Source organism: Danio rerio, chromosome 16 (assembly GCF_052040795.2).
Source record: "Danio rerio strain M-AB ecotype USA chromosome 16, GRCz13ab, whole genome shotgun sequence".
In the NCBI taxonomy this organism is placed as follows: domain Eukaryota; kingdom Metazoa; phylum Chordata; class Actinopteri; order Cypriniformes; family Danionidae; genus Danio; species Danio rerio.
The window spans coordinates 54,811,062-54,827,500 of NC_141036.1; the positions used below are offsets into that span (position 1 = coordinate 54,811,062).

Here is a 16,439-nt window from a genome sequence, read left to right on the forward strand (position 1 = left end):
TACAGACATATAGTATGCTGTTGATTGTGTAAGTGCATAAGTACATAGTGCATGAGTGCATAGTGTATAGTGTGCCATTTGGGACGCAGCGTATGTGTTTTCATTCCTAAACAAAGCAAAAGCACAGAAGACTTACGTTTTAGAGCAAGGGGCGACCCCTGGTGGTTCGGCGGTATGGGTTGCGTATAGGGAGGCTCGGCTATTCAGAGAAAGACTGAAAATACCGGATAAATACGGGAAAATACCTTCACGGGATGATAGCGGGATAGAACAGTAAAATACGGGAGAAATACGGATGATAGCGGGATAGAACAGTAAAATACGGGGGAATCCCGGGAAAAACGGGAGGGTTGACTGTGTGTAGAAATTTGAGAAAATAAATTAATTGAATCTATTTTGGAATAAGTTTAAAATTGTAGCATAAAAAAGTGGAAAAAATCAAGCGCTACGGATACTTTCCGAATGCACTGTATATATTTCTTTTGGGAGTGTGCTTGATTGAAGGCTAACAGCGGATAGCTTCTTGAGCAGTGAACACTGGACTGCAGCATGGTCAGCCTCTCCTCCAGGGAGGTTTAGTGGCGGTGGGCTGATCTGAGGGTGAAAGGGTCCATGTCTGCCGTCCCGCTAGAGAGATGTATTTTTCATAAAGCCCAGACGAGGCCCCCTATAGCTTTGAATCCATTATTCAGACGGGTCTGTGCGAGACGGGACAGACACACACACGCACATGCAAAAAAACACACCGTAATCACTGTCATTTCATCCATCACCTCCATCTCTATGATGAAAAGCACACGGCTGCGGTTCATCACAACTGACTGTGTTTTAAATGGAAGTGTTGTCTTCAAGCACTCTTGATGACTGACGTTTGCATTTCAGAGGCTGTTGATGGCGGGTTTATGAGGACACAAGTCGACCCCGGGATACAAATTAATGACATGGGCCTAGATGAAAGAATATGAATCTTTCTGAATCAGGAAATCCTGCTGGCGACTGATCCTTGTCTCCAGTAAATCGCTGATAACAGCTCATCATGAGGTAGGCTGCTAAATTATTGATTCAAACGCTGGATTCTTGACTCAATTTATTTCTTCCTGTGGATGTGTGAGTGAGTGTGTTTGTATGATGTACACTGTTTTTACAATGTATATAAATGCATATTTTATTTATTTATTGATAACACAAACACATTCAAAGACCTTAAAAAAGATACAAATATCTTTGCGTACATTTTAAATGCTAATATTTCATAGATTAACATTTTATAATTAATATTTTATATAAAACAGTTCTGTCTGGTTCTCGAATCTGATTGGCTGATAGCCATGGGATATTAAAGTAATATCAGCACTCATACAGCCTCTTCACCCTTGTGTATTACTCCACCCACATAGAGTGACATCAGATCTATAAACTCACTACAGTTTGACAAATATAGCAGCTGTTGGACAACATAATGTACTTTTGAGGCTTTTTAGGTGGGAATGTAGTTGTTTAGATTGCAACTATGCAGTTTATTTATAAGGATAGAGTCTATTTGTAATTGTTTTTATGAATTTGTGACTTTCAGCGCATCGGCGGCCATCAGACTGTCATATTGCACACTGTGAGCACTCATGACAGCTACTTACTCAGAGGTATGGTGGGTGTCTTTATTTTAGTCTACTGTAAAATGCTATTTATTTAGACTATATATATATATATATATATATATATATATATATATATATATATATATATATATATATATATATATATATATATATACATGAGCAATATGGTAATTATATGGTATAAATACAGCAATACAACATGGTAATTATATGGTATAAATACAGCAATACAACATACAAATGAAAGAGATCAACATAGAATATCACGGGATGATTTGATCAGCTGTAGTTGGAAATACGCTGCATTTTTCCTCCTCTAAGGGCTTATTATGTGGTCTCTTTCGCCATCTTGTGGATGAACAATTTCAACCGTCTTTGCTCAATAACAGTGCTGTCTCTCAGAAATTATGAATATTTAAAATAGGCACTATCCTTATAAATAAACTGCATAGTTACAATCTAAACAACTACATTCTCCACTGAAAAAGCTTCAAAAGTGCATTATGTTGTCCAACAGCTGCAATATTTATCAAACTTTAGAGTTCCTCAGCTATATGTAAATATAGTAATAAATAATGATATTATGTCTTAAAAATAAAGGGTTTTAATCTATTTGTTATCCTGGAAATTAAGGTTCTTACTTTAAAAGTTTATACTAATATATATAATGTAACAAATATATGTTATCAAATATTTAATGTTTTACCTTTCTTTTTCTCTAACATTACAACATTTGAAGCAGAAATAACTGATTTAATAGGCAGATTAAAAGTGTTTTTTAAAAGCATAAAATAAACAGAAAGACCCGAATAAATATCCAGCACTATTTCTAGATCTCTAATCAGAGCAAATTATCACAAGTAATGAAACGTTTTGTGCTAATTAAAAAGAACACACTCAGACCTCTGGACCTCACGTTGGGTCAATTAAAATCAACACCAAAAAAACAACAACACACACACAAAAAAACAAAGGCCAGACTGTTTGGTGAGTCAAGCAAACACGTTTCTTTCAGTGAAGGAGAGACGGGGCAGAATGAGCCTCCCACTGCTTAATTACTACTGCGTTTACTGCGGACTAATCACTGCGTAATCCTGTGAAAGTAAAGAGCGCCACGGCTTCGCTCAACACTTCACTTACTGCATTGTTCAAGAAAACAAAAGTGTGAAGTGCAGCAGGACAAGAGTAAACACTGCAAACAAACTTCTGCTGTCAGCAACGAAACTACTTAACGTCTCATTTTTATAATAAAAGAAACTTAAATTATATATAATATTATTAAAGTTATGATTAAAAATGGCATTATGAATAGTAGCAAAAGTAGAAAAGTAGTACTGAAGTAATAAAAGTAAAAACACTTACTGATGAATGTTTATTTTGTAAGAAAATGTAATTGCCAAAACTTGTCATACTCTATTATTAAGAATGATTAGAATCAGTAAGTTGTTTACTGGAAACTCACTCTGATTGGATCATTTGAATCACTGAGTAGTTTACAGGAGTGTCCCTCTGAACAAATCATTTGAATCAGTGAGTTGTTCACTGGAGAATCAGTCTGACTGGATCATTTGAAACAATGAGTCATTTACTAGACACTTGCTCTGAATGGATCATTTGAATCCGTGAATCATTCACTGGAAACTCAGTCTGAACTGATCATTTGAATTAGTGAGTTGTTTACAGGAGAATAACTCTGAATGGATTATTTTAATCAGTGAGTCGTTTACTTAAGATTCGCTTTGAATAGATTATTTGAATCAGTGAATCATTTACTAGAAACTCAGTCTGAACTGATCATTTGAATCAGTGAGTTGTTTACATGAGTCTTCCTCTGAACGAATCATTTGAAACATTGAGTTGTTTGCTGTAGTCTCATTCTGAACAGATCATTTTAATCAGTGAGTCATTTACTCAAGACTCGCTTTGAATAGATTATTTGAATTAGTGAATCATTTACTGGAAACTTAGTCTGAATGGATTATTTAAATCTGTGAGTTGTTTACTGGAGAATCACTCTAAAATGGATAATTTGTATCAGTGAGTTGTTTACAGGAGTCTCCCACTGAACAAATCATTTGAACCAGTGAGTTGTTTGCTGTAGTCTCATTCTGAACAGATCATTTTAATCAGTGAGTGGTTGACAGAAGTCTCCCTCCGAACAATTTTTTTGAATCAGTGAGTCGTTCACTGGAGAATCACAATAAACAGATCATTTGAATCAGTGAGTTGGTTATTGGAGGATCACGCTGAATGGATCATTTGAATCAGTGAGTTGGTTATTGGAAACTCATTTATTAACAGATCGTTTGAATCAGTGAGTTGTTTACTGGAGACTCACTCTGAACCGATCATTTGAATCATTTAGTTGTTTCTTGGAAAGTCACTCTGAATTGATCATATGAATCAGTGAGTTGTTCACTGAAACTCACTTTGAACAGATCATTTGAATCAGTGGAGTAAAAAGTATGATATTTTGTTTTAGAATGAAATGAAGTTTGCTAAAATAAACACTCAGATAAAGTACAGATACTGAAATATGTGGTGAAGTACAGTAGTAAACTAACTTAGTTATTGTTCACCACTGCGCAAGACAATGAGTATGTTAACATGGACACCAATAATCTGATTTTATTATGATTAAGACAACACTCTGATTAAGTGTTGACCATGTAAACAGTGATTTTTGATTATCTTAATCCAACTAAAATCATAACCGAACAAAACAGAAATGGTATTAAGACATATTGAGTAAGCTAGTGGCAATATTGAAGTGCAGTATAGACATTTAAACACTGCAATCAAACTCACAGCGTCATTTAGGACATTTTGCTACATTTTGAGAGAGGACAGTCGATGTACACAACTGTTTGACACTATTATCTGCACCTACAGAGTCAGTCAATGACCACAGACACTTCAACGCAATCTCACGGCAATTCGTAAATTTTTCCGTTAGTGGCTTATTCGTATAAATTGTACGATCTAATTCATACAATCTAGTACGATTTGCTCATCTCCCAATGATGTTTGGGTTTAGGGGTGGGGTTAGGTGCCACGCCTCTTTTTTAAAATCGTACATTTAATTTGTACGAATTAGCCACTAAACTGACAAAACGTAAAATACTTACGTTTCCTCGTGAGATCAAGCTGGACACTTGCATTGCGAACTTCAGAGGTTATTTCAGGCATTTGTGTTAGTTATGAGATCTTAGGTTTTTCGGCTTTCTGTAAAGTGTATTTTTCAGTCTAATGTAAAGAAAGCATCCAATATACACAACCAGTTAAACTCCGTGCTGTCATCGACTTTCGCTTTAAGATTTAAAGGGCTAGCATTGCACCAGACCCCTGTAAGTGATTTCGTTTGAAAGTGTAGAATCTATATTTTCTGCACATATGCATCAATTTGGTTTTTATTCTTCTGTACACAAGTTATTTACACTTAAATACACAGTATTTTGGAGACCCGAGCTGGGTATTTTACATTGGTTCATTTTCATATTTTTCACATGGTTCATATATGACACATGTACAAGTATAGCTCAAAGAAAGCTCTTGCCAGTGCTCATACGGTTCTAGCATTCTTTTTACTGAATTATTTTAACATATCAAACAGTTGTCGAATGAATCGGGGTGTGAAAAACAATACATTTATGATCAATGAGCAGCCCCAGATAGCACAGACAGTCATCTCTTACGTTATGCTGTGCACTTCAGGGCCATTCTTCTCTGTTTTTGAGGTGATGTGCATAAGTAATAAGTATAATAAGTAAAGTATATGTCTGACGTGGTCCAAACACAGTGAGATATGTTTGATCAAGCAAAAGAATAGTGAAATATGAAAAGAATGATCGGTCCCTGTGGCTTGTATCACCTCTCATCAGTTGGAATACAATAACTTTTGCATAGATTATGGGAGAGGCATTTTTCTTTTTTTCCTATGATTACAGACATGCAGGAACCACCAAAATAATTACAGCACCCTAAACCACACAGTACCTAAGAGGGACACTTTTAAATTTGAGTTTATAAAAAAAAATACAAAAAGTGCCTCTTTTTTAGGTGTTAATCATAACACAGACAACATATACAGATATTTTAAACACTTCCAATAGTGTTTTATGAAAATTCAAAGGGTTTTCTTTAAAATGATACCACATTTTTTGCATTTACATCTCTGCATGTGAATTTAGGAAGCTTTTAAATTTGGGTAGGCGAAATCCAGGCGGAAATCCCAAAATAGCAGCAGTGTTTAACTGGTTGAAGGGATGGTTCACCCAAAGATGTACAATTCCTTACTATAATCAGTGAGTTTTTGTACCTTTATGAGTGTCTTTCTTTACAAAATAAGTAATTTTGATCAATACTAGAAACCTGCAGCCATTGATTTAGATAGAAGGAAAAACAAACACCATGCATGTCAATATTTTTCATGCTTTTGTTCTTCACTCTTCTTTCAATTGTAGATTAAACCCTTCTATTCACGTTGATTGTTTTCTTAACTAACATGTACAGTATAACTCCTAATGTTGGTCAACTTTGAGTGTGTGAAATGCTGATTTTGGTGCGATTGCGCCTCCTGCTGTACTGTTGGTGTTAAAACTCATGTTCACATTGCATATTTGAAAGTAGGAAAAGGTTTTATTTAACTTCATTAGAAATGGTGCCACATATCAGCATTTCTATAATATATAAAAAAAAGAATAAAAAAATAAAACATATAGTGTGGTGTTTTCAGAGGGATTCAAAGTCATTTTGAGTAAAGAGTACTTTAAATAAAGAAATCAGTATTTTTGTGGAATAACCCTGATAGGTTTTTTATATTCAGCTTAAGTAGTTTTTTGTCTTTTTTGTATTAAGATACTTTAGAAATGTCATTGTTTTATGTATTTTACTCTTTTTTTTGTTTGTTTATTTTAGGTTATGATAATACACTTTTTTAAGTACACTGCACTGTAAAAAATAATGACAAAAAGACAACAAATATCTTTGATGTTGCTTTCACTTATTGTAATACTTTAATTGGGTTTCAAGTAATTTTTTAAAGTTATACACAGCTTAACTTAATATTTTTGGTCAGTTTGATTGATGTAAGTTGGGATGACTAAAGTTCACCTGACTTACAGTATATAACATCAGGCCCGGATTGGCTAATCGGGAGGACCTGGAGAATTCCCGGTGGGCCGGTCCGTTTTTTGGCCGCAAGAGCCGGTGTCCCTAGCTGCTTGCACTCTCAGCATTCGCAATTTTTTTCATTTTTTATATTATTTGACCATAGTCTCACTCTTTTTATTCATTATTTTGCAGCAGCTCCTCGCTTTTTATTTGTTTTCTCGCAGCCCCATGAGCAAAATGCAGCCTGCAGGTTAATGATGACGTAACTATTATTCGACCCCAAATAGCGGCACCTTAGTGAATATAAGAATTCGAATAATTAATATTAATGAATATTAAACCTGCTCAATTAAAATCAGATGACTCACTACATTAATAAATCTGACATAAATTGATCAGAAATCTAGAAAGGGGAGAAAAAGATTAAGTTGTCAATAGACAAGTTTTTAACAATAATGCCATTGTGGTCCAGTGGTCAGCACGTTGCGTTACCACGCTCCAGTACCTGAGTTTAATCCTTACCAATCTAATTGAATTTTTTTTCCCCCCATTTTTATTGTTAAGACATATAATACTGTTTGGGTTGTTGAACATTTCAACTTATAAAGCAGCTGTTTTCTTGAAAAATATGTGATAGTGTCATTAGAAACTGAATTGGAAATGACGTTATTTTAATATAGTCAGTCGTGAACTGAGGTGGGCCGGTCTAAGGCTTAAAACTCCAGGGCTGAAAAGGAGTTCCACTACGGCCCTGTACAATATTGTAGCTTTTTTTTATATATTCATGTTTGTGGTGCTTTTGTCCTTTGTGTTAGGTGGTTTTGCATATCTATAGTTTTAATTCATTATTATTATTATTATTATTATTATTATTATTATTAGTATTAGTATTAATAATAATAATAATAATAATAATAATATTATTTAGTACTCATGGTGAAACTTAATTAAAATAGGAGAGATCCTTATTGATAGTTTTTATTTCAGTATTTGTCAGTTGTGAACTGTTTATAGTTATATAAGCTTACACTTACAAGTGTCTTAGTTAATGACAGCTAATTAACAGCTACTAATAAGTACAGTTAGAGTATTTATTAATCTTTGTTAAAGTTACTCACAGATTTACAGTACATTAATATTTCATTTTGCCCATTAAATAATATTCATAAACACTTTATTAAAATCAAAAGTGGTGTTTGTTAAGATAGCTTATATATTTTTACTATTAACAAATGGAACTTTATTATATAGTTTAACCAGCAAATAATAATTCAGATATATAATCATATTACAATGCGTACAATAAAAACAATTGTTAAATATTGATTAAAGACTGGAATAGCATTGTGAAAGTATCTCCTAATTGTGTCATTATGTAAATATAATATATTACATATTGTAAAAAGACATTTCATAATTATATTGCTGATCCCCCTGATTTGTTTGTAAAGCGCTTAGGGTGTATAGTAGAGAATAAAAAGCACCATAATAAATGATTTACCTTCACTTGACATTATCCAGCATGATCTTTATGTAGAATTGCCCAGCCTGATGTAAATATGACATTTATCATTCAGCGTTTGTGCTCATGAGAGGCTTCTGAAGGAGAATAATAATATTAAATATATGAAACAATCCCGGGGATCTGTTAAGACAAGCGAATGAATAGTTAAATTCACATCTAAAGATCTATAATGATGGAAAAAGGGTTGATTTTATGCAATGGATTGTTCTGTTTTGAAAAGCCAGATTACGTCCTATTGCATTATAATCACCCTAAAACCACTTAAAACAGATGCTTAATTTGCCTCATTATTGTCATGTTAGTTTTACTTATCCAGGTCAAACCAGCATTTTATTATATTGCTGAAATTGGTCAATTGTTAGCTAAAGACTTCATATATCATTTTTCATTAGTTGAATCAGAGGAGACTCACTTTATCTGGATCATTTGGATCAGCGAGTTGTTAACTGGAGAATCAAATTTTGGTTCTTGCAACACATTTAAGAATAAAAGTTGGAACGTTAAAGCATTTACCACTTTGTAATGTAGCCATTTCTTTTCACGACACTTAAAAGATGTTTAGACACTGAAGACATCAAGTGATGAAGTGTTTCAGGTGTTATTTTGTTCCATTCTTCCTGCAAACAAATCTTAAGGTGGGCAAATCTTAAGGTGGTCTTAAGGTGTCTCGCATTCTCTATTGGAGACAGGTCAGGACTGCAGACAGGTCAGTCAAGTCTCCTCGTCCTCCACAGCCAGGATTTTGTAATGTGTACAGAATGTGGTTTTGCATTGTCTTGTTGAAATATGCATGGGGAAAAGAAGGCAGCATGGTGTGCTCCAAAATCTCTATGTACTTTTCAGCAATCATGGTGCCATCACAGAAGTGCAAGCTACCTTTGTCAAGAGCACTGACACAACTCTGCAGCCCAAGACCGGTTACTTACTGAAGCTAAGCAGGGCTGAGCCTGGTCAGTACCTTTAGTTGCTGTTGGAAGTGGTGTTAGTGAGGCCAGCAGGGGGCGCTCAACCTGTGGTCTGTGTGAGTCCTAATGCCCCAGTAAAAGTGAAGGGGACACTATACTGTCAGTGGGCGCCGTCTTTCGGATGAGACGTTAAACCGAGGTCCTAACTCTGTGGTCATTAAAAATCCCATGGCACTTCTCGTGAGAAGAGCAGGGGTGTAACCCCGGTGTCCTGGCCAAAGTCCCTCTATCGGCCCTTACGATCATGCTCTCCCAATCATCCCCTTCCTCCGAATTGGCTCGATCACTGTCTTTCCACTTCACCTATAGCGCACTGGCGCCGTTGTCCTGTGGCAGCCATAGCATCATCCAAGTGGATGCTGCACACTGTTGGTGGTGTGGAGAGACCCCCCTCATGATTGTGAAGCGCTTTGGGTGTATGGCCATACACAATAAATGTGCTATATAAATACACATTACATTACATTACAACTCCATACCATGACAGACCCTGTTTTTTGGACTTTTTGGACAGTCTGTATGATCCTTTTCTTGTTTGGTAGAAATACCTGAAAAACTGATTCATCTGACCACAGCGTTTCCACTGTGTGATAGTCTATGCCTCCGAGCCTTCTGGACATTGTTAACATAGGGCTTCCTTTTGGCACAGTACAGTTTTAACTAGCATTTGTGGATGAAATGTATTGTGATACTTGACAAAGGTTTGCCAAAGTAGTCCTGAGCCCATGTGGTGATATCGCTTATAGATGAATGATGATTCTTGATGCAATGTCGTCTGAGGGATTGGAGATCATGGTCGTTCAGCTTAGGCTTGCTGCCCCAACTTTTTTGAAATATGTTGCAAGAACCAAAATTAAAACGTGTTTATTTTGAACGAAAAAACTATATATAAAAATCATGACACATTAAATATTGTTTGTTGTATTGTCTGCAATGAAATTTGCGTTTTCCATACTGTCCCAAGTTTTTCTTATTTGGGGTTGTAAAAAACTTATTTAAACCAGTGATTGTGTTTACTGGAGACTTACTTTGATTGGATGTTTTAACTTATTGAATTGTTAACCATACTGAAATATTAACTGGAGACTCGCTCTGAGTGGATTATTTGAATCAGTGAATCATTCGCCCCTTTCACACATACAGACCTTTCCGGAAAATTGCCGGCAATTTTCCGGAACGGTTGTATGTGTGAACAGGTCCTTTTTGAAAATACCGGTAAATTCGTTCTGGCTATTTTCCGGAAAGAGAAGTTGTAACATTACCGGCAATTTGCCGGAATGCTGCGCTGTGTGAATGCAGAAGGAAGATTGCCGTAATAAGCACGTGCACGTCTAGAACGTGTTGACGTGAGACGTCTGCTTTAGCCAATCACAACAGTCAGACGCATTTACGTCCGCGCGGTTTGTGAGGATAAAAGCCTTTGAATATTTTTCCAGACACATTTAGCTGCTAGAAGTTAGTCAGATTACGTTTGTATGTTCTTCTTAATGCCAACTGTGTAAATAATCATCGATGAGATGCTTATGATAAGCCGTTGTTTGTTTACGTTCGTGTGCCTGTGAAACAGCCTGTGAGCGCCAGCACACGCACATATTATGAACATCTCGACATGCGAAAGTGATCCTGAGAAAGTTGTTCACAATATTGATCATCCACAGAGTTTGTAATTTAGTCAAATGTTTACAAATACAAGCTCAGCCGTTTAAAGCTCATTTGTGGTGAATGATGTCAGAATTTACCGCTATTTTGGAATGGATGTGTGAATGCTCTTTTCCGGAAAATTTCCGTAACGTCCTCGCCTGTGTGAACAGCGCTTTTTTGAATATACCGGTAAAGTCGTTCCGGAAATTTTCCGGATATTTACCGGTATCACTGTGTGAAAGGGGCTATTAAGTGGAGACTCAATCTATCTGGATCATTTGAATCAGTGTATCGTTAACTGTAGATTCAATCTATCTGTATTATTTGAATCAGTGAGTTGTTAACTGGGAATTCGATCAATCTAGATCATTTGAAATATTGAGTTGTTTACTGGAGACCCACCTTGACTGGATCATTTGAATCAGTGTATCATTAACTGGAGACTCAATCTATCTTGATCATTTGAATCAGTGTATCGTTAACTGTAGATTCAATCTATCTGTATTATTTGAATCAGTGAGTTGTTTACTTATGACTCGCTTTGACTGGATCATTTGAAAAAGTAAATTTGTAACTGAAGACTCACTCTGGATTATTTGAATCAGTGAATTGTTTACTGGAGACTTACTCTGGCTGGATTATTTGAATCAGTGAGTTGTTTACTGGAGACTCAATCTATTTGGATTATTTAAATTAGTGAGCTGTTTACTGGAGACTTACTCTGACTGGATCATTTGAATTAGTGATTTATTTACTGAAGACTCAGTCTATCTGGATTATTTGAATCAGTGAGTTGTTTACTGGAGACTCGCTCTGACTTGATTATTTGAATCAGTTAGTTGTTTACTGGAGACTCGCTCTGAATGGATCATTTAAATCAGTTAATTGTTTACTGGAGACTCAATCTGACTGGATCATTTAAATCTGTAGATTTGTAACTGGAGACTCACTCTATCTGGATCATTTGAATCCGTGTATCCTTAAATGGGGATTCAATCTATCTGGATAATTTAAATCAGTGAATTTTTAACTGAAGAGTCACTTTGACTGGATCATTTGAATCAGTGAGTTGGTGGAGATTCAATCTATCTGGATCATTTTAAAACAGTGAGTTGTTTGCTGGAGACTCACTTTGAATAGATAATTTGAATCAGTGAGTTGTTTACGGGAAACAGACTCTTACTGGATTATTTGAATCAGTGAACTGTTAACTGGAGACTCAATCTATCTGGATCATTTGAATAACTAAGTTTACAGGAGACTATCTCTGAATGGATCATTTGAATCTGAATTGTTAACTGTAAACTGGCTCTGAATTGATTATTTGAATCAGTAGATTGTTAACTAGAGACTCACTCTGAATGAATCATTTGAATCAGCGAATTGTTAACTGTAAAAACTCAATCTGGATGATTTGAATCAGTGAATTATTAACCAGAGACTCACTGACTGGATCAATTAAATCAGTAAGAATCAATCCATCTGGATCATTTGAATCAGTGCATCATTAACTTGAGACTCAATCTATCTGGATCATTTGAATCAGTGAACTGTATATTGGAGACTCAGTCTATCTGGATCTTTTGAATCAGTGAACTGTCTATTGGATACTCGCCCTGACTGGATCTTTTGAATCAGTGAGTTGTTCACGGCATACTCGCTCTGAACAGATACTTATTCTTGGTCTTTTGCTTAGTCAGACTGAAACTGTTTTTAAATTGTCAAAAAAACCTCTTGTTTGCATGATGAAGTTCGGCACACAATGGCAAACGTCACTCTGTCACCATCTGAATGCACGCGGATGATTGAGAGAATGTAAAGTCTACAGTTTCTATTTTATTTTGACTAATAGTTCCACACAATAGGAAATATAATAACCGCTGTACACGGTCTGGTCCAGTGCCACGTTGTCCGCTCCATTCATCATTGTTGCTTTGTTTGCAGGCTCTTTAGACACTTGGACTCATTCTTCTGCCAGCTAATTCACGGTGTTCATCAAACTCAAACTAAAGCTTCTGTTTACACTCTCATGTTTGCGTCCACTATTAACCTCTGCGGTTTTCTATTGTTTTGTGAGCATTCGGCTCAAGTGCTGTCACATGCCACTGCTGACATGGAGGTATGTTTTTCAGCCCATTCAGATGCAGAGTATAAAAAACATAGCGAGTGAGCGGAGTTCAACATCTCGCACACCTCGACTCATATGAACAGGTGAGTTATTATTAATCCTGCTGTGTTTTATATATGAACTCTATGCTTTTAAATAGAACAAAAACTTGGAGTTTTTCTAACATCTTTAGGACTATTTTGAATTTGTTCTGTGGACAATTGAAAAAAATACATATAATTAAATAGTTTATATATTTAAATTCTAGCCAAAATAAAACAAATAAGACTTTCTCCAGAAGAAAAAATATTATAGGAAATACTGTGAAAAATTCCTTGCTCTAAGAAAAAACTACTTACAGGAGGGCGAATAACTGACTGAAACTGTATGTATTTTTCGTAACTGCAGATGCAATAAAGCAAACCATTATCATATATTTTGGGAATGTATGCATATTCAAGAATATTGGAAAGAAGTACAGGAGGCTCTCGAACATATATTTGAAATAGATATACCTCTAGAAAGTAAGTTGTTATATTTTGGCTGTATGGATCCAGACACCGTAACGGCAGAAAATACATACCTTATGCATGCCCTCATGGCTGCCAGCAACAAAATAATCACACGCAAATGGCTACAGCAAGAGCGACCAAGCCTTAGTAATTGAATAGATGCAACTATTGCGATCTACACAATGGATAAATCACTTTTGTCGTCGATTTAAAGAAGGATATATTCCTGAGGAAATGGAGGAAATGGGTTGAATATATTTAAGTTAGAAGACCCGACTTTGTTGCTGTAAATGTATAGAAGATTATGATCTGATAGATAAATCTATGCTAATGTATGTACTTGTATATGGTTATACTTACTCATATTGTAATGTGTGACATCCCCATGTGTATAATGAAGATGGTCAGTTGAGATTATTCTGGAAGGAATTATATTATGACAGGCGTTCTTACCCTGGATGTAAATAGTGCTTTAATTTCTATTTATTTTTATTTATTAAATTTTACTTATTTATTATTACTATTTTTTTTATTTATTATTATTTTTTCTTCTCTCTTTATACTGTTGTTCATTTTATAATTTACAAAATTGGAGTACTACTGTGTAGTAAGTACACCTGACAATAATGTTCGTAATCTTTATACCACTTAAGGTCACATATTGAGATACCAATGTACCATGTACCTTAAAATGCTGTATGACTGTACTCAATTAAATGTTCATAATAAACATAAAATAAAAAAAGAAAAGAAACTGTATGTATTTTAATAATAGGGCTGCACGATATTAGAAAAAAACTGACATTGCGATGTATGCATCTGCATGCATAAATATACAAAATTATGCAAAAAAATAAATAAAAATAAATAAAAGCACAGATGAAAACAATAGAACAAAGATCAAAATAAATAAAAAAACAATACTTCATGGTTTTGATTGGATTAGATTTAACTGTATTAAAGTACAGAAATTCATTAATCAGATGTGAAATAACACTGAATAGTCTTAATTATATTAAATTAAATAACTAAACATAATCTCCATTAAAGCAGGGAACTTGATCATTTTCCTGTGCCCAAATGGTTTAAATTCTCTTTTTTTATATAAATTTTTAAATTATAATTTTTATATGATTAAGTTAGAGTTAAACTTTGCAACGACTCCACAACTTGCATATTCTGAACTGTGTTTTCTGGTTAATTGTAATTCCAATTTGTTTAATATGAACTGTATACTTTTTAATAGGACTACAAAATGGGCTCTTTAAACAATTTTAAGACTAGTTTGAATTTGCTCTGTAGACAATCGAGAAAAATATATTGCTTAAAGGGGCTAGTTATATTGACTTTAAAATGGTTTTTAAAATAGTTAAAACTGCTTTTGTTCTAGCCAAAAGAAAGCAAATAAGACTTTCTCCAGAAGAAAAAAATATTATCAGACATACTGTGAAAATTTCCTTGCTCTAGGAAAAAAATAAATAAAAAAGGCGAACATTTGACAAACTGTATGAATTTTAATATTATTTGAGAATAGAATTAGTTCTCTTTCTCTTTCTATATTTTATTTTCATTTTAAAATACAAATAAAAATATATATTTAAATACAGCGTGACCTTGACTCATGAGTTACTAAAGCTGCTGTTTTTATATAAACTCTATAATGTTAAGTAGGACAACAAAACAGGCTTTTTCTGACAATTTTAAGACTATTAAGAATTTATAGCGGTACTTTTTCAATTTATCATCTGAAATAAAGAACAATATTTCCCTCAACTACATCCCAATGGCTTGTGGATACCAGGTTTTTCCTGAAGCTGGGAAAAGTTTTTTAAAAAAGTGGCAATGTTTTATAACTTACTTAGTCTTTTAACATCTTCTCTTCCATTTAATAGATGCACTCTCCTTTCTTTAATGTATTTATTTCTTTAGAAATTACATTTTTATTTGTTTTTAACTATTATCATTTTGGGCGACACGGTGGCTCAGTGGTTAGCACTGTCACCTCAGCAAGTTTGGGTCCCGGCTGGGTTAGTTGACATTTCTGTGTGGAGTTTGCATGTTCTCCCTGTGTTGGTGTGGGTTTCTTCCTGGTGCTCCGGTTTCCCCCACAGTCCAAAAACATGCGGTATAGGAGGACTGAATAAACTAAATTGGTCATATGTGTTTGAATGTGAGAGTGTATGGGTGTTTCCCAGTACTGGGAGGGCATCCGCTGTGCAAAACACATGCTGGATAAGTTGGTGATTCATTCCGCTGTGGCGACCCCTGATAAATAAGGAACTAAGCCGAAGGAAAATAAATAAATAAAATCTGTCATTTATTATTTTCATTTTAAAATACAAATAAAATAATAATAATAATCCTGCTTTTATTAACTGTATTATTTTTGAATACAAAATGGGCTTTTTAAAGATTTAAAGTTTATTTTAAATTATTCTGTTGTGTACATTTTCTATTTTTTATATGCATATACAGCTTTATATATGCATATACAGCTACACTGTAAAGCCCAACAGTCAACTTTATCAAATGAAATGAGTGTAGTTAACTCAAAATGTACTGAAAGTTAATTCTACCCATTTGAAAAAAGTTTTGAACTCATATTAATCAAATTAAATACCTCATTACTTCAACTTAAAAGTTCACAGTACTCATATAGATTAGTTTAACTCAAATGGTCTGTAACAATCGGTTTCCTCAAACGGTTTGGGTTGTCTTAACTTATTGGGTTTACAGTACTCAGTTGGTTTGATTTCTCTTCTTATATTGGGTTTTACTGTGCTCAGATTGCTTCGTTTACTCAAATAGATTAAGTTCACACTACTCATTAGGATTAGTTTTTGAACTTAAATAATTTGCAATCGGAATGGTTTGCAATCGGTTTCCTCAAATGGTTCGGGTTACCTAAACTTTTTGGGTTTTACAGTGTAGATGGGAGGACACAGTTAAATATATACATAT

At 34.6% G+C, this 16,439-nt stretch overlaps 2 protein-coding genes across 6 annotated transcripts in view; one reads left to right on the plus strand and one right to left on the minus strand.

Annotated features, from left to right (window-relative positions):
* Positions 1–16,439, minus strand: part of rftn1b (raftlin, lipid raft linker 1b) — a 400,288-nt gene that overhangs the window by 203,316 nt on the left and 180,533 nt on the right. The gene's annotated exons all lie outside the window — the stretch shown is intronic.
* LOC100536500 (cysteine-rich venom protein natrin-1) overlaps positions 11,395–16,439 on the plus strand; it is a 20,095-nt gene continuing 15,050 nt past the window's right edge. Inside the window, exons 1-2 of the mRNA XM_087288298.1 lie at positions 11,395–11,509; positions 12,992–13,070. Coding sequence (XP_087144424.1) covers positions 13,063–13,070 — 8 coding nt within the window. The 5' untranslated portion in view covers positions 11,395–11,509; positions 12,992–13,062. The remainder of the gene's footprint in view (positions 11,510–12,991; positions 13,071–16,439) is intronic.